Below are 19686 nucleotides of genomic sequence, written 5' to 3' on the forward strand. Positions count from 1 at the left end.
GGACCTGGCAGAGCTGCATGAACAGGTTTTATAATGTGTTTTGATCTGTCCATTTCAAAGAAAAACATTAGAAATTTATCATCGGCAAGTTGATTTCCTTCAGAGTAAGTAAAGATCATCTTCTCATTGCAAAGCTATAAAGATGGAGGTGGAGTTAAAGACAAGTGAATCCTGTCTAAGAAAAAAAATCCTGTTGATCCCAAGAAAGTTTCAGTTAACAATACTTTATTTTCTTTTAGTAGCAGAGCATCAAAGGCAGCCCTTTCTGAAAGACATGCCAACCCCGCCACGGCTCTGGTGCTACAGACTGAGGCACATGATAATTTTAGCTTCCCACTGACTCTGCCATGAAATACGTGTCTGATGTGCAGCCTCCCAAACTTTCTCTTTAAATAAAGCATGAATTTTCAATACAATACAGATTAAAATGTTACTTTAGCTTCAGTACTCCAGGGGCCAGGTTTAAAAGAGCAAAGAAATATGGTGTTTGTGACTCACCTACATCCACCAGAAACAAGAAAGGCACAGAACAGAATCTATAATAATAATAATAATAATAATAATAATATAGTTTATTGATCTGTAATTCATAATCTGGACTCTACCATATTCCCTTTGATGTTAAGTCTCAGCACAATTTGTGATAAGTGTGACAATTTAGTTTAAAGTTATGGACACAATTTTTAAATGTATTTAATTCATTAATGATTATTAATTATGTAATAGTGATGTGCTTTGAAGGTTGCATCTGAAGAAGCTAGTCAGGGGGCTCTCACCTCATAGTTGCTGGAAGATAAAACCAGAAAATAATTTGATGGCTTCACACCAGGAAACAATTTTTAAATGTTTGTTTTAAAACAGCCTCCCCTCCAAATTTCTAGGTGCTGAATGGCTTAGGCTCATTTTCTGTCTGAAGCTCAGGCATCAGCCTCACTATACATTAAAGTTCATGTTTTCTGCAAAATGAAGTTTGGGAGAAAGTCTCCTGTATTGTCTTAACCCAGCTGCTTGGACCCAAAGAAAAGCTCCGTGGAAGCTCAAGAGCGTCTTTCTCCTATCGACAGAAGAGTATAGTCCAGCTGTGCTTCTACTTCAGCTCCTGGACCTTTGCCTTTGACTCCAGTGGCAACAAGAACAGGCCCAAGCCATCTTTGTATCCTATGACTTCTCTGTAATGCCGGTATTAGTCCTTGGACCCAAAAGTGGCCTGTTGCCATAGAGGTGCTTCAAATTATGTCTGGATGGCAAGTGGGAGACACTGGTTATTGAGCAGAGTGTCCGTCCTCTCCCTGAGCAATTGACTCACCTCCACCCAGTTCAGAACATGCTGCCTGGGGACAGCAACATTTCAGAAGCAGAATCATGGGGAAAAGCCTCTGTCAGCTGCTGCTTGTCCTAATTCTGAAGTTATGTTGGTGAAAATAGGAGCAACTCAGCTAGTCATTGGCATTATGCTGGCCTAAATGAAGCCAGTGTTTGGAAGGTCAGACACAAGCCCATGTGCGAAAGCCATGCAGGGTTGATAGGCTTTCAGTGTCATCCTTACCTTTAAGCAGAATACACAGCTGTATAGGGCTCCCAAAAATTTGGTGTGTCAGGGGGTCTTCCTATCCACCAACTCGAGAATTCCTCTCCCTGATATGTGGCTCTGCTTCCTCCAGAAGGGATACAGTTAGCTTAGAAGTGAAGAAGCCTGCCAGAGCTATTAGCAGACACTGAACCTCTGAAAGAGCCATTCGAGTAGTAAGGAAGCCACTTAACAGGCATTTGCCAACCCCAGGTCTATACCGTCAGTTTCTGCATTTATTGAACTTAGTTTAAAATTTGCTTTACAGATATTGCATTGCTGTGTTGCTGAGCATTACAAAAATCACATATCTAGAAAATTGCCGTTACTTCCCCACTCCAGGCTGCCATCGGGCACAGGGGCACCTGTTTAATAGTATTGTACAGGGCCCCATGAATCCTAAGGCCAGCCCTGTAGCCTGTCGTACAAGCACAAACAAAATAGTATTTTTCCACTCAGTTGCCTGGAGGTTTGGCATCCCAAACAAGAGTGCCAAGGAATGGAGCAAGAAAACCTGACTGCCGCGTGAAAGTGAATGAATGGGCTCTGTGCTGGGCCTCCTTTTCTTTGCCATCTGTTCTTCCCAACAACTCATGTTCTCATGCCCAGCTATGCAGGAGTCACAGGCAAGTGTTAGCCCTTTGTTCCCATGAACACTAGCACTGCACATCTTGCCCAGATGATGCTGAGGATTTTTGAGCATGGGGAAAAGGAGCTTTAGATATGGGGCACTCTGAGGCTGAGCAGACCTATGTGATTCAGCTCTACGGCATCTGGCTCCTCTTCTCTTTGTTTATAGAGACCATGAAATGCAATAGGCAACAGCAGTCAGCCAAGAAGAGAGCCTGGGTCTCCCAACAACTGGAGTGTTGTCTCCTCAATGCACATGGTTCTTTGTCCCGATGGATTGCCATCTTTTGACCAGCTGACCGCGTCATCGTAAAGAGAGCAAGTGGAAGTGCTGGAGAGCTTGGAGGATTGGGCAGAACTCTCGGTTGCTTAGAAAGGGAACTACTGGGTCTCCTACTTTGTAAAGTACTCTGCGCACGAGACAACGCACTCTCACCTTTCTGCTCATTCGGAAGTCGGCACAAATATCGCCCCAAGGCTTTGACACAGATTTCATAACTGAGCCAAAAAAAAAATGAAGATTGAGTGTGTGTTAGGCCCCTTAATGTTCCAATAAGTCAATGCGTTTCCTTCCATTTTGTTAGAATCTCTGAGCTAGGGCAGTAATGGCTTCTTCTTCTTTGCCCCTGCTAATTAATAGTAGCCAGGCTAATGGGCCACATTTAAAAGGAACAATTGCATGTTTCTCAGCAAAAACTGGAAATTGCAGAGTGAGGTTAATTGTTTATCCCTCTAGCCCTAAATCCAGCAAATGATACCGCGAGGTGTGATGCTGAGCAGGTCAAGAGTGACTTCAGGACTCTGGGGGCACGGGTCAGGGAGTTTGGGGCACAGGTGGTATTCTCTTCAATCCTAACTGTCAGAGGTAGGGGCCCAGGCAGAGACAGGTGTATCCTAGAGGTGAATGCTTGGTTGCACAGATGGTGTCGCCAGGAAGGCTTTGGTTTCTTTGACCACAGGATCCTTTTCCGGGAAGGACTGCTAGGCAGAGATGGCGTTCACCTTTTGAGGAGGGGGAAAACCATATTCGGACACAGGCTGACTAACCTAGTGAGGAGGGCTTTAAACTAGGTTCGACAGGGGCAGGGGAGCAAAGCCTGCAGGTAAGTGGAGAGCATGAATACCTGGGAGATGAACTTGATATGGGAGGGAGTATGGGCTATACTAGGAGAGTGAAAAGAGGGCCAGGGCAAAACTGGGAGGCAAGACCAAATCAATGTCTGAGATGCCTACATACAAATGCAAGAAGTATGGGAAATAAACAAGAAGAATTGGAAGTACTAATAAATTAATACAACTATGATATCGTTGGTGTCACAGAAACTTAGTGGGATAATACTCATGATTGGAATGTTGGTATTGAAGGGTACAGCCTGCTTAGGAAGGACAGACAGGGAAAGAAGGGAGGAGGTGTTGCCTTGTATACTAAAAATGTACACACTTGGACAGAGGTGGAGATGAATGTAGGAGATGGACGGGTTGAAAGTCTCTGGGTTAGACTCAGAGGAGTGAAAAACAAGGATGAGGTCCTACTAGGAGTCTACTACAGGCCCCCTAGCCAGGTGGAAGAGGTGGATGAGGCTTTCTTTAAACAGCTAACAAAATCATCCAGGGCCCAGAATTTGGTGGTGATGGGGGACTTCAACTATCCAGGTATATGTTGGGAAACTAATACAGCAGGGGACAGACTGTCCAATAAATTCGTGGATTGCATTGCAGACAACTTTTTATTCCAAAAGGTTGAAAAAGCTACCAGGGAGGAAGCTGTTCTAGATTTAATTTTAACAAATAGGGAGGAAATTATTGAGAATTTGAAAGTGGAAGGATGCTTGGGTGAAAGTGATCATGGAATCACAGAGTTCACAATTCTAAGGAAGGGTAAGAAGGGAAAACAGTACAATAGAGATAATGGATTTCAGGAAGGCAGATTTTTGGTAAACTCAGACAGCTGGTAGGTAAGGTCAGGTCCCATGGGAAGCTAAACTGAGGGGAAAAACAGCTGAGGAGAGTTGACAGTTTTTCGAAGGGACATTATTAAGGGCCCAAAAGCAAGCTATCCCGCTGCGTAGGAAAGATAGAAAACATGGCAAAAGACTGCCTTGGCTTAACCAGGAGATCTTGCATAATCTCAAAATAAAAAGGGAATCGTATAAGAAATGGAAACTAGGACAAATTACAAAGGACGAATATAGGCAAACAACACGAGCATGCAGGAGCAAGATTAGAAAGGCTAAGGCACAAAATGAGCTCAAACTAGCTACAAGCATAAAGGGAAACAAGAAGGCTTTTTACAAATACATTGGTAACAAGAGGAAGACCAAGGAGAGGGTAGGGCCATTGGTCAATGAGAAAGGAGAAATAGTAACAGGGAATTTGGAAATGGCAGAGATGTTTAATGATTTCTTTGTTTCGGTCTTCACTGAGCAATCTGAAGGAATGCCTGACATAGAGAGTGCTAGTGAAAAAGGGGTAGGTTCAGAAGTTGAAATAAGAAAAGAACAAATTAAAATTTACTTAGAAAAATTAGATGTCTGCAAATCACCAGGGCCTGATAAAATGCATCCTAGGATCCTCAAGAAGTTGATCGAAGAGGTATCTGAGCCTTTAGCAATCATTTTTGGAAAAATCGTGGGAGACGGGAGAGATTCCAGAAGACTGGAAAAGGGCAAATATAGTATCCATTTATAAAAAGGGGAACAAGAATAACCCGGGAAACTACAGGCCAGTCAGCTTAACTTCTGTGCCAGGAAAGATAATGGAGCAGGTAATTAAAGAAATCATCTGCAAGCATTTGGAAGGTGGTAAGGTGATAGGGAACAGCCAGCATGGTTTTGTTAAAAACAGATCATGTCAAACCAATCTAATAGCTTTCTTTGATAGAATAACAAGCCTTGTGGATAAGGGAGAAGCGGCGGATGTGGTATACCTAGACTTCAGTAAAGCATTTGACACGGTCTCACATAATATACTTATCAATAAACTACGCAAATACAACTTAGGTGGGGCTACTATAAGGTGCGTAAACAACTGGCTGGATAACCGTACCCAGAGAGTAGTTATTAATGGTTTTCAATCCTGCTGGAAAAGTATAACTAGTGGAGTTCCGCAGGGGTCTGTTTTAGGACCAGTTCTGTTCAATATCTTCGTTAATGATTTAGATATTGACATAGAAAGTACACTTATTAAGTTTTCAGATGATACCAAGCTGGGAGGGGTTGCAACTTCTTTGGAGGATAGGGTCATAGTTCAAAAGGATGTGGGTAAACTGGCAAAATGGGCTGAGGTAGACAGGATGAAGTTTAATAAGGACAAATGCAAAGTACTCCACTTAGGAAGGAAGAATCAGTGTCACACATACAGAATGGGAAAGGACTGCCTAGGAATGAGTACAGCAGAAAGGGATCTAGGGGTTATAGTGGACCACAAGGTAAATATGAGTCAACAGTGTGATGCTGTTGCAAAAAAAGCAAACATGATTCTGGGATGCATTAGCAGGTGTGTTGTGAACAAGACACGAGAAGTCATTCTCCCGCTCTACTCTGCGCTGGTTAGGCCTCAGCTGGAGTATTGTGTCCAGTTCTGGGCACCGCAGTTCAGGAAGGATGTGGAGAAATTGGAGAGGGTCCAGAGGAGAGCAACGAGAATGATCAAAGGTCTAGAGAACATGACCTCTGAAGAAAGGCTGAAAGAATTGGGCTTGTTTAGTTTGGAAAAGAGAAGATTGAGGGGGGGACATGATAGCAGTTTTCAGGTATCTAAAAGGGTGTCATAAGGCAGAGGGAGGGAACTTGTTCTTCCTTGCCTCTGAGGATAGAACAAGAGGCAATGGACTTAAATTGCAGCAGGGGAGGTTCAGGTTGGACAATAGGAAAATGTTTCTAACTGTCAGGGTGATCAAACACTGGAACGAATTGCCAAGGGAGGTGGTAGAATCTCCATCACTGGAGATATTTAAGAAGAGGTTAGATAGATGGCTTTCAGGGATGGTCTAGAAAATGCTTGGTCCTGCCATGAGGGCAGGGGGCTGGACTCGATGGCCTCTCGAGGTCCCTTCCAGTCCTACTCTTCTATGATTCTATGATTCTATGATTAATTCAGTTCCTGAATTTCATAGCCAAATTATTCTCTTGCTATAATTACGTGTACAGCTCTAACTGCTGACAGGTAGAGGGAAGCAAAATGCTGAGAACACAGGCTGCATTTTAGAGTGCTCAGTTATTTTGCTTTATAAGAAATTGGCCAATATTTCCACCAGAGCTGCCAAACACACTTTGCATACAAAGCAGTTCACTAAGGATCCATCTGTGTGTGTGTGTGTGTGTGTGTGTGTGCGCAATCAGCTCATCTACAGAAAGAAAGCGAGTTGGGAAGTTTGCTTTCCTCAGGCCTTGCTGATAAACGCCTTTCTCTGAGCTGTAAAAATTTTCTGTAATGCTAATTGAATGTGATGGGGAAGCAAACTTGGCTGGGTGCACCCAAAGTTTCACAGCACATTTGTAACTGAAGAGCTCCAGCTTCATTTTCAAAACTGAAAGAGAGAAATGAGTGAGAGATTTTTTTTTTCATTTTCCTCCTCCAATGTAGCCTGAGAGTGCACCTATGACAGCTTCCCCACTGTGGTATGTAATGCTGGTCATGCAAGAACCATGTCTGGATGTACAGTTGTACTTTTTGTGTCTATTCCAACCTGTTGTCTTGATTGATTTTGGGTTGGAACCTTTTGCTTCATGAAGCCCTTGGAAGGGCTCCCTGGTGGAGTATGTCTGCCTCATTTCCTTTGTGTTCAAGACCTTTTGGAAGATTTTCCCATTCAATCTGTAGAGATGCATTAATCTTCCTCTTTCTCATGAAATTGTCCCCAGTTTATAAGTCCTGGTGTAGCTTGTAGGAACAGCGAGTATCTATGGACCATTGGCTGGGATTATGTTCAGGCCCAAGATATTTAATGTGATGAGAGCTTCTATAAAATTTGAAAATGGAATATGAAAAATAAGTTTCAGATTCTTTGTTTCTCATTTTTAATTTCCCTTTATGATTTCTCTTCCTAGGAAATCTTAAGTCAGCCTCTGACATCTATTTCACCCAAGTTATTCGTATCCAGTATGACATTGTTTTGACTGCTTTTCCTCTAAAACGTTGCCTTGTAGTTATTACTCTGATATATTCCAGGGTGAGACATCATTTTGTAACTGTGTCTTCTTGATATCAGGTGTTCTGGGTGTCAAGAGAACATTCTTATGTGTTCTTTGTAATATAACATTTGTTATACATCTCTGTTTAACCTGCTGCATTCTTTCTTTCTTTCTTTCTTTTTCTTTCTAATAATTTTCAAGTATGTTTTGTTGCTCTCTCAATATAGTGATTTATTAAACTTGAATGGGATCATGTCATATGTTGGAGCAGCAAGAAACATGGCCCAGTTACCATTTGATTGAAATCAGGGGCAATTCCTGCTAGCTTTACTAGCATGACTTAGTCATAGTGACACACCTGACTTGCATGTTTAGCACCTATGGGGATCCTTATTTCTATTGCAGTACCCTTGGGGAACACAAACAGGGATTGGGGCCCCATTGTTGTAGACCAGAGATATTCAGACTGAGGCTCAGGAGCTGCAAGTGGCCATAAGGTCTTTCCTGTCTCCTGCAGCTTTCTGCAGCATGTGATGTTAAAATGCTGCATGATGTAATTATTAACCAATCAGAATGCTTTTACCGTGCTATTAACCAGTTGCAGAATGCTTAGTCATTTTGCTGTGAGACTAATACACAGAGGCCATGTCTACACTAGCTCCCAACTTCGAAGGGAGCATAGTAAGTAGGGTGTCGGGAAATTATTAATGAAGTGCTGAGGTGCATATGCAGCACTTCATTAAGTAATTCTCCCCCCTGCAGGAACTTCGAAGTGTGAGGAGTAAAGGGACTTTAAAGTAGCCCAGGCACTTCAAAGTACTGGCAGGTTAGCCGTGGCTACACACCAGCCGGCACTTCTAAGTTTCTCACTTTGAAGTTGCCACGGGGGAGAATTAGCTTAATGAAGCACTACATATGTACCGCAGCACTTCATTAATAATCAGCTGACGCCCTACTTACCATGCTCCCTTCGAGGTTGGGAGCTAGTGTAGACACAGCCAGACAAAGTAAGGGGAACAATATATTCACACCACTGTGGCACTTCTGGGTAATGTCAATCACTAATTTGGCTCCTGAACTCTGAGGTATGAGTATCATTGTTCTGGACAATACCCAGCCAACCAACAGGGTGGTGTTGGGATAACCCTGGAGGTGCTTGCTGCAAAAGCTGAGTTGTTACTGAGGACACAACCCTGAATAATCCTACAGTACAGCCTCTGATCAAATTCATGAAAAAACACAGAGGGCTTAGTCCTGCAAGACACTAGTACTGAATCATTACACAGCCAATCCAGCTCCCATTCAGGTCAGAGGAGAGACACCCATGTATTTCATTAGCCCAGACGTCAGCAACCTTTCCAAGGTGGAGTGCCAAAATTTGACCTTTGACAACCATGTACGATCCAAGTGCAAGTGATACTTTTTTAAAATCACTAATAGTCCTACTTACAACAGCTTCATTAATAACTAAATTAAGACACAGAGCTTTGCCATTTAGGTGGTGGTTGGTAGCATTAGCTGGTCTTTTGTTAGTGCACAGGTGGCCTGGCTTTGAGCAAGCTCCGAGCTGCATAGGGGAGGAGGGGTGGGAATGAGCTCCCTCCATGCATGTCGATGAAAACTGGCTCATGTGCCACTCTTGGCACCTCTGATAGGTGCTGATAGGGGTTGCTGACCCCTGCTCTAAAGAGTGAAACTTCATTAGCACAAGTTAACCCTTGAAGGATTAGCCATGTGCTAGCTCATCATTTAGTAGCAAGACATTCCCTGGGAAATAGTCCACCCTCTGACTCCACCACCTCAAGCAAGCTTCATAATCATCGATGCTGTGTGCAGTATTAAATTGTGTAAAATTGTTTCCAACTTTTGCTGTATATGTATATCCTGCCTTCTATCTGCTGAAAAATATTTTCCTGGAACCTAATCCCTCTATGGGGAAATTGGATTCACTTAGTCATTTCTCTTAAAGAAGTATTCTTAGGAACAAAACTACAATGCTAAGTGAGGAGCTACTGTATAATTTTAATTTGAATGTTATGTTACATAAAAATATTCTGGAAGTATTTTACAATTTACTGGTAAGCCACTGGGGATTTTTTTACAGTTGAGTATGTAAATGGTTGCCAGGAGTTTATTTGCATGTGCACTATTATTTTCTGTGCAAATTGAACAGACTTCTCCTTAATGATGAGGGCTGCAGATCCTTGGAAGTAATTAGCTCTAGTTCAGAAGCAAACCTGTATCACTGTAGCCTCTGCTCATTTAAAAATGTTTTTTTCCATGTGAGACCCATTAGGAAATAAGCCAAGCCACTGTGAATGCTGAACATTTTATTGTAAGATGCTGAGGATGTCTTTGTTACACAGCATTTAATTTAATCCTGTAAATTTACATTTAGCTTTTTGACCCTCGGATAGCAAAGTGATGGATCACACACAAACAACAGAGTAGAGAGTCTTTTCTGTCCTTTTTTAAATGATGCTGTGATATCTCTTGCATTTTGAAGGTTATGTCAAGATGCTGAGAAATGCACCAAAAGCAAAATGTATTTCCTTTTTTATGATGCTTGGTGCTCTTCTTTCATCATTTCATCCCATTGCTGATTATGAAATTTTATTTTTCACTCGGGACCTTCTCCTGCACAGATGGCAAAATTCTCATTGGTTTCACTGGTGTGGGGATTAGTGGTCAAAACAACGGAGCCATTATGGCCCTGATTCAGTTAAGCATGGGAGGCATGCTTATGTATCTCACTAGACGGGCACCTAAAAAAAGTTATTGGGATCAGTGCAGTAACTGCAAGTTGAAATCCTCTGGTGTTAGGAGGTCAGAGCAGCTGATTCAATGGCCCCTTCTGGCTTTGGACGATTTATGAGCAAATAACATGTCAATGGAAAAAACCTCAGTTTTTAGGAACTCTGAACTGAAAACAAATATCCATGACAAAGCAGCTGACGCTGGCGTGTTGAGATGGGGGCTGAGCTGACATCTGTAAGGCAGACAGGGCTTGGGTCTCAGAAACCATTGTGTGTTTGCCTCCCGCTCACAAAGGCACTCAAGGAGATGAAGACCAAGTATAGTTTTGTCTTTTCTCCTCCTTTGGTTTTTAATTGGTTGTTTATTGGGAAAGATTGACAAACGGAAATATACGTCAGGTTCCACTTACCATGCGTTTGCCAAGACATGCACCGAATCTCATTTCCTTTCTTATGGTGGCCTTAATCACTGTGGGCCTAAAGTTATTAGTGACATCTTGGTTGCTGAGCCTGCAAAATGTGCCCAGACACTTCCATGGAAGAGGCTAGTTTGTATGGGCACTTTCACCATGCCATCACCATGTGTTGGTGTTTCCAGCATTGTACTTGACTGCAGAGCTGTGCAGTGGCTATGAGCTGAAACACGGCTTGCTCTTCAGACTTGCTTTTGCTCATTTCACAAAACTTTTCATTAGTAATAATTAGCTTTTATTCAGCCAGAACACACGGATGTGATTTTCCCCCCTGCATATTTATAGGCCTGGTCTGCCCCATCAGAGAATGACTGGCAGTCTGGAGAAGATTCTAACGAGCAGGAGGAGAGAGGAGGAGAATGTCATTTGCGTGGGGACATAGAATATTTTGTGTGTACTGTAATTTCAGTGAAACAAGGTGCCATTTTCTTTTCTTTGCAGAATGCTGGACATGAAAATGAGTTGAACATTATGAAATCTCCTGTCCCTGGAGGTTGCCAATCAGTGGTCATCTAACATCGTATCTGAAGAAAACAGCAGAGCACCACTCTCACTTCTGTTCGGGTTAGTCCATTATGGAAAATCAAACCATTTTATGGCTCTGGTTTTGTGAAATTCGCCTGCTGCCTTGGACCCTCCATTTGAGAAAGAAACTAGCGTTGAGGAACAATTAAGAGGGTAAAATCGGCTCCAGATAATGAGTACTACAAGTGGCACTGGGATATTAGTCAGCTTAACAACAGTATCTGTGACGCTCGATGTTAGCTTGCACAGTGCGCTGATGGCTTGGCCCTTAAGCAACAATTTGACTCTGAATCAGAGCTTGCCCACGTCTGATCCTCTGAATGTCTCTGAGTGGGGAGAAGTCTCTCATCTGTCCACGAGGGAGAAGAACTGGCCAGCTCTCCTGATTTTGGTTATCATTCTGCTGACTATTGGAGGAAATATCCTTGTAATTATGGCCGTCTCCCTGGAGAAAAAACTACAGAATGCCACAAACTACTTCCTCATGTCCTTGGCGGTGGCAGACATGTTGGTGGGGATCCTAGTCATGCCTGTTTCCCTCATTACAGTTCTGTATGGTAAGTCACTTCCATTTCTTTTCTCCAGTCAAGTGAATGTAGTTGACAGCAGATCGGTACCTGTGGCCACAGTGAGTTGCTGTGCGTAGTGCGTCGCTCTTGGCGGTCACCCAATAACAAGTAGGACATCTTCATGTCACCCTCTTGTTTGTGAGTCTGTTGATGGCTGATCAGCCCAGTTCTCGAGCAATAGATCTTATCACAGAAGAGAGAAGTGTTAATAGCTGTTGGGGTGTGTGCCCTTTGCATGAGTGACCAGAGGAGTAAGGGTGTAGAGTAAGTAATGGGCTTTGCTGCTGTCGCTCTGGTTTTACTGGCGGGAATGAATGTGCCATTGGAAGCTGTATTTGGCTCCATCCCACCAAGATTGGAGCAATCTCCAAAACAACTTTAAGTGATGACCTTTTTCCCCGAGCCCAGCTATCAGAAACCGCGCTGATGGAGAATAGCTTTTCTTCTCTGAGACGCTGCTGTGCATTGTTTTGGTAAAGCCCAGACCAGAGAGAAGCTGCCCAGGAAATAACAGCAGTGCCTCACCGTCAGAGCCCGCCCACTTTTCTTGTGTCCGGACAAAGGAGGCTCCAAGTCAGAGACCAAGCGTAAGACATGCTCAGTGCCTTGACCGGGCATTGATGTCAATAGGGCTTGAGGGACTCTGTGTCTTCTGAGATTGGGTCCCAGACCACGAAGAATCCTAGCTGCTTTCCAAGAATTGACTGCGGACGGGCCCACCAATGGGGGGACAAATGGGGCCGTTGCCCCTGGACCTGTGGTCCTGGGCAGGTGGAGCTCTGGGCCACATTGAAGTGCTGTGGTAGTGCTGCTCAGCCACACTGGATGGCTGTGGAGGACCCAGCACTGTGGTCCTGGCAGCACGAAGGGCTGACTGCCCTAGGCCCCGCCCCTTCTGCCCTTGGCCCTGCCTCTTTTAGGGCATGGAGTTGAGCCCCCTCCCACCTTGCCCAGGGGCCCACAGTGGCCATTGGCCCCACTGACTAAAAAAACAGGCGTAGGGCCACATCTTAGGGCTTCTCATATGAGTAAGGCAATAGATTGGGCGCACCGAATGTTAAAAATCTGCAACTGAACCACTTTGTCAGGCAGCATTTTGATTTCTAAATGCACTGGCCATGCGCCAGGTTTTTAAGGTGTATGTGTCTTGTCTGCAGTGAGTTAAATCCCTATGTTGTTTGTGCATGAGCTGCATAACTTAACTTTCTAGTTGACTAAAATCTTTTGCATAACACCTTTTATTTGCAGTTGTTCCTCTGGCCTCAATTTGGACTTTTCCAATAATTGCTTTGCACTTGTATTTTATTTTCACAGTTTCTGAGTTTGGTTTTCAGCTGCTATTTCTGCTGCCTGTAAAACTCAAAATCACCTTGCCAGAAACGGAACTCTGAATTTACGAGGAGGAGAGTAGGTCTAATTTGACTTCACCCAAACTTCTTTTAAGGGTGCAAGAAATAGCACCAGGAGATTGCATGTGTCCTGGAGCTTGAAATGGAAGCACATAAACATTGCATGATTGCACTGACCTTGTGCTCGCATAAATTCTGAGTCACCCAGCCCCGTGGCTTAATAGTAGGTAGGTGTATGGAAGTGAACTTTCCAATCAAATGTCTTCAGCTGTTTTCAAAACACACTGAAATCGATTTTCTGTTAGGCCAGGAGAGTGGCTACTTGAACTCTCTTAAATAGAAATTTCCACTTCATTCTTACTGCATCTTAGAGGCATTCATCTAATCCTTTAGTGCTGGATCAGTCCAGTAAGCACCTGTTCTGTCTTGTCCCACCATGGAGTGATGTCCCACCACACAGCGTTTACCCCGGAGTTGCTGCATATCCGTGCATTTGGTGAGTGAGTTCAGGCACCTGTACCAACAACAGCAGGATCAGAGGGGATCGGGGAAAGCAAATGAAGAGCTCGTCCTCACACACAAAAGTTCCCTTCTGCTTGGGTCTCCCTAGCAGGGAGGGAGGAAGAGGTTTGCTCTCAGATAGTGCTGTGCTGCCCAGGAGCATGGGGAGGGTGAGAAGGCAGGTTTCATTTGGGTGAAGCTGTGCAGTGAAGCTTAGCACTCAGGTTTCAGTGCCGTGGGTGTGGGAAACACATGCCAGCAGCAACAGCAAACTCCTGCCCTTGTACTTCAAAAGGGGGTGTGCAGAAATGGGTACATTATACCCTGAGTCCTGACCAGGGCTTGTGGGCAGGACCATGGTGCTAACAATAAGTGATGTGTTCTCCAGGGTACGGAGAAAGGACATGATAGTAAAAGACTGTTTAATACAAACACTTCAGTATAATAAAGCTGCCCTGGCCCTCCTGACTAAAGCTTTTAATTAAACCACATTCACCCAGTTCTAAATTAAACATTATTTTCCCTTTTTGCCTGTTACATGGTCTTTGGCACAGTCTCCTCAGCAGTGTTCCCAGTAAGCTGAGTGCTCCGGCAGCTGCCCAGGAGAGATTCAGAGGCCACCCAGCCGATTAGCCGAGCACCACAGCTGGCAGCATGCGGCACACATCTGCACATGCCTGGGTGCACATAACAAGATTTATTCTGCCCATGGGTGGAAAAGATTAGAGGGAACCCTGGTCCTCACTTTTGTTTACCCTGTATCTTGGATATCTGCCAAAAGGAGCTAAAAGGAGCCCTCGGAACCGAACCTACCTAGTTTCATCCTCCAAGCCCCTAGAAATACAGCTGTGAAAGCCAGAGATGTGCAGTATGTGACTCATGCTGCAAACGAGGCATTTAGTGCAGAGAAAAGGATGGGCTGCAAGCCCTGCTGTGTGCTGGGTTTAGAGTGATCTTTACACAGCCACTCAGGGGGAGGAGTTTGCAACCGTTTCCAGTTTTGCAGTACACCAGTGGTTAGGCTCTAGCTTCGAGTCCCAGAAAGCATCTTGCTTGCCTTACACACAAAGCCAGGGTCCAGTCGGGAGACAGTATGGAAGTGATGCTTGCCTAAGGTCTGTCCACCCAACAAGCCCTGCCCACGTGCCTCACTACAATGAGACACTGCTCAGGGTAGGTTGTGCCTCTGTGGGTTTGGGGCACTCTGCTGGGCTCCCTGCGCTTGACTGCCCTTGTTGGAATTGAAAGTTACCAGGGGCTTTGAAAGGCCCATCAGCCTGGCTTCTTGTTAGCCAGGGACAAAAGCCGGAAATGCTGGCATCTCCCAAATGCCCTTCTGCCCAAAGGTGGTGCAGAGGGTCACCCATGCCTTCCGATCACACATGGGGAATGAAATAGTTAACAATGGTGCTAACACGTGTCTGTGTCTGGGCAGCTGAGTTCACTGCTTGCTGAGGGGAGCAGGGCAGTCCTCGCACCCGAGGGACTGCCCCATGCTCTCTGCAGACTCAGTGCGACGTCACTGCGCCGGATACGCTTGAGGCACACTTTGTAACTGTAACCACTGGCAACTGGCCCTGGGTGTTAGAACAAAAGCCGCAGCTCTGGAGAGCAAGACAGCAATTTGCACCATCCTGGTCCCAGTGTGCAGTTCTGCACCCACAAGCTCATCCAGCCCCACCCTCATGCACCCCAGCTGTCACCATTTTCACCTTCTTATTCCACAGGCCTCGGAGGCAGGGATTAGATAGGGTTGGGCTGAAGTTTCTCTTTTCCCTTCTTTTATCCCACAAGCTTTTCACTGCAAGACTCAATTTTCATGGACACAGCAGACGGCATGTACAGACCATGAGAGTAAACAGAACAAAACAAGCCTGCCCTCTGCACGCCAGCAAAAGAGCAATGTGGCTGCCGAGGGTCTTCTGCCTCCAGACCTCAGGAAGCTGCTTCCGGGGAGGCCCCAGCATTCACAGGAATCTCTTGCTGGGACTTTTGTCTCTGCCTGTATTCTTATTGCAGTAGGAAATCCCCGACTGCTGTCTTCAAATGGAGTGTCTGCAACCTGCGGAATAGAGGAACCTCATTTTGTAACAGAACATAGACCCCATTCCCTACAGGGCATTACAAAACCAGAGCATCAGCTGAACGGTAATAAGGGGCCTGATTAGATAAACCCACTGGTGATTAGTTCTCAGGGTACATCTTGGCAAATATACTATTTTTCCGCCAGGAGCAGTTCGGCCCTGGCGTCACTCCAGCAATCTCTGTGGAGTTGCACCAGAAATGCATTTGGCCCTTGGTCTGTTTTCTGTGGATGAGAAGTTGCTATCAAAATGTGTGATCCTTCAAATTCCATTTATATAACAGCCTTTAAATGTGGAAGCACTCTGAAAAAAATCTCCTTGGCATTAGCAAGCCAACTAACACCCCTTTGCTTTACAGCACTTCTGCATCAGCATTAATAGACCTCTAGATTCCAAGGCTAGAAGGGAGCATTGTCATCACCTAACCTCACCTCCTGTGTAGCACAAGCTGGAGAACTTCCCCAGAACATATGCCTAGTGCAGATCTAGCATGTGCAGCTGCCTCAGAGTGTGTCTGAACCAATTTAGAAAAATGAAGGCTAAAAGTTGCATCTCCAGGTTCAGTGAAACAGACCAAAGTTCATGAATATGAGGGATTGTTATTTGTAAGGAGCACATTCAACTCAAGGATAAAAGATGGGTGTTTTCTCTTTGAAAAACTTTCCAATAAACTCCAGGCTAGTAACATTGACTCTCCCTTTTTACCTCTCCCTTTCCTTGAGTTCCTTTGTATTACTGCTGCCCCCATTTCATTCATCCATCCTTCTTTCCTGAGTGCTTATGAAAGGTGAATGAAAACTTGAGTGAGAAGCCAACTTGGAAACTCTAGGGGGGAGGTGAGAGGAAGAGATCTGGGCAAGTCTGTCTGAAGCATCTGAGACAAATGTTCAGTGTTAAAATAACATGACAAGATTTTCTGGAATCCACCGCACAGAATGTTCCTCACTCTGACCTCAGCTCAGGCAACTGGGTTTGGAAATATGAATATTTATATCCGAACAGTGAACTCTCTCAGCACGCTCAGCTCCTCAAGTACCTGTCTGTGAGCAACAAAGGGCCTTAGACAGAGAAAGATGGCCTGAGAACCTTTGCTTCCAGCTCCCTAGCACTGGTGGATTGGGTCCTATCCTTACCAAGCCTTCAGTAACTCTGCACTAGAATGGTCAGACTGGATCTGGCCAATGGTCCATCTAGGTCAGCAGTCTCTCTCTGTCCCACAGCAGGGACCACCAACACCTCTGGGAGAGGGTATTAAACTGCCATAATAAACAATTCTGCTATAGCCTCGCGGTGAAGAGTGGGGGTTCTTCTTCAGCCCAGCAATTAGAGGTTGGCTGATGCCATTTTCGTTCCAGCTAGCGAGGCTGCAGCTGACTTTAGATTACTTTTATAAATGCTTAATCCTCTTTTTTAAAAATGCCTCTGAACTTTTGGCCTCAATAATATTCAGTGGTGGCAAGTACTACAGGTTAGTTATGAGTTGGGTAAAATGTATTTCCTGTTACCAGTTTTAAATGTGTTGCCTTTTAATTTCATTGAGTGGTTCTTCCTGGGTCAATTGCAGTGTCCTGTTGATGTCTTCAAACACAAGCAATATTTTATGGGCCACTGTCAGATTCCCCTTTGTGTGTCTCGTCTCTAAAGGATGTCACCCAATCTTTCTGGGCTTCTGATATATTGTGTTTGCCCTTCTCCAGAGCTTTGCCATTTCTGCTGTGTCCTTTTTTGAAACAGGGTCACCAAAAGGGAGCACAGACTTTAAGTGAGGCTGTTGACACACCAAGTCAGCAGTTTGCTAGACCTTTCTTTCTGCAACCTCGCCCCTTCTTTGCCTCGGTGACCTTCATGTCCATAGAACAGATCTTTACACTGAGCAGGCTGAATCTTTAGCTGATGGGGGATTAACTGCAGAGCGATTTAAGCAATTATTATGTTGGCCAAGCATTTAAAAACCAGCACTTATTACACTGGGCAACAGGTGTTTGAGGTCTCCTGCCTCTCCAGTGTCTTGCCCTCTCTGAAACTTCCTCCTCCCACCTGTTTTACCCTGTCCCTCTCCTGGTGCTGCCTTGGTAGCAGGAAGCATATCTTCTATCCGTCTGCGATGAGGTCTGTAAAAGTCTGTGTATAACTGTGGCACCACATACATTTTTAAAAGATGCCTACTAGTAAGGGCTATGTATTCCTTTCAGACACTGCATCACATTGAAAACCAGGGCAAGCAGACCTGTAGCACCTTAAGGACTAACAGTTAAGACTAATTAAGGTGTTACAGGACAGCTTGCTTTGTTTTGCAGAGATACAGACTAACACAGCAATCCCTCTGAGACTGCATTAGATGGGACATTCTGCTGGAATGTGCCAGGAAATCAGGTTCATTGAGTGATACTGCGTTACCCAGGGTGACCTTTCTCCTCTTTCCCTTCCTACTTAACGTTGAATGCATTTTCACACAACACTAAGCTTCATAGGGCTTATTAGATGCATGGGTGTTGTGCTGCTGCCTTGCAAAGGAGTAAATCTCCCCCAGTTATGAAGCTCATGAAAGAGTTAAACATGCATCTCAAAACTGCTTGGAACAAGTTTGCCAGCTGTGTATAGGATCTGAGATCGGCATGCAGCCCTGCTCTTGGGCAGTCAGCCAGGTTTTGGTTTGTCAGAATGAAGACAACTGTAGATGAAGTAACAAAGGGTCCTGTGGCACCTTATAGACGAACAGAAAAGTTTTGAGCATGAGCTTTCGTGAGCACAGACTCACTTCATCAGATGCTGGTCTTGGAAGTCACCAGCATCTGATGAAGTGAGTCTGTGCTCACGAAAGCTCATGCTCAAAACTTTTCTGTTAGTCTATAAGGTGCCACAGGACCCTTTGTTGCTGTTACAGATCCAGACTAACACGGCTACCCCTCGGATACTTGAAGTGTGGTTTCTATGGTCCCAGTTACACCGGTGTTCTGTGAAGGAAAGGATACAGGAGGCTTCGTATAATACTCTCTCACACAGATCCAGACAGTATGTTTGCTATATATTTTTAGATTAAGGATACTTTACCTAGCCACTGCAGTTTTCTCTTTAAACAGCTCTCCCTTTCCCACAACAGAGGCAAACTGTCCATTCTCTGTAGTGTATTTTAACAGGTATATTTTAACTTTCCAGTTAAGAGAGAACACAAAGAAGCAAAGGCACAATGGGCTGGAATGTATTTTCTGGGTAGTTCTGTGCTACTCTGTCCTAGTGTCCCCATTGCCAGCCTTGGCCAAAGAACATCCCTCTTCGGCACCACCCCAACTTCCTGAAATAAACCCTCATGGTTGGCTTTCTTTTCAAGTCCATGTTTTTGGAGATGCCATTAGGGTCTTGCTCTATTTTTTGCTCACTTTCATAGTTCTAACTCTCCCTCTCTCCAGGCCCAGCAATAGATTATCACTGTGGTTCATTCACTGGTTTTGGCAAATCTCATCACTACATAAGAACAGCCATACTGGGTCAGGCTGAATGTCCAGTAGCATGTCCTTCAATTGTGGCCAATGTTCACTTCCCCAGAGGGAATAAACAGAACCAATAACCATCAAGTGATCTACCCCCATTGCCCATTCCCTGCCCATCCTGGCTATCAGCCATTGCTGGACCTAACTTCATGACTTTAGTCTTTTTTTCAAACTGTTACAATATTGGACTTCACAACATCTTCTGGCAAGGAGTTCCACAGGTTGACCATGCATTGAGTGAAGAAATACTTCCTTCTGTTTGCTTGAAACCTGTTGCCTGTTAATTACATTTTGTTAACTCCTACTCTTGTGTTATGGTAATGAGTGAATAACAATTAATTCACTTTTTCCACACCTATCATGACTGTACAGACCGCTGCCGTGTTCCCCTTTTGCAGTCTCTTTTCCTAGGTGAAAAATCCAAGCCCATTAATCTCTCTTCTCACAGAAACTGTTCTGCAGCTGTGATCTTTTTTGTTCCCCTTTTCTGAACCTTTTCCAGGTCCAGTACATCTCTTTTTAAGGTGGAGTGACCACATCTGTATGCAGTATTCAAGAGGTGGGCACACCAGCGGGTTTTATAGATGTAATAGGATATTTTCTCTCTTATTC

The 19686-nt window shown here is 44.5% G+C and overlaps 1 protein-coding gene across 2 annotated transcripts in view; it reads left to right on the plus strand.

The window, feature by feature from the left end:
- The window catches only part of HTR2C (5-hydroxytryptamine receptor 2C), a 383858-nt gene that overhangs the window by 306374 nt on the left and 57798 nt on the right, over positions 1 to 19686 (plus strand). For both annotated transcript variants that reach the window (XM_075007547.1, XM_075007548.1), the window contains one exon: positions 11000 to 11640. In XM_075007547.1, coding sequence (XP_074863648.1) covers positions 11256 to 11640 — 385 coding nt within the window. In that variant the 5' untranslated portion in view covers positions 11000 to 11255. The remainder of the gene's footprint in view (positions 1 to 10999; positions 11641 to 19686) is intronic.

This window comes from Carettochelys insculpta, chromosome 13 (assembly GCF_033958435.1).
Source record: "Carettochelys insculpta isolate YL-2023 chromosome 13, ASM3395843v1, whole genome shotgun sequence".
In the NCBI taxonomy this organism is placed as follows: Eukaryota; Metazoa; Chordata; order Testudines; family Carettochelyidae; genus Carettochelys; species Carettochelys insculpta.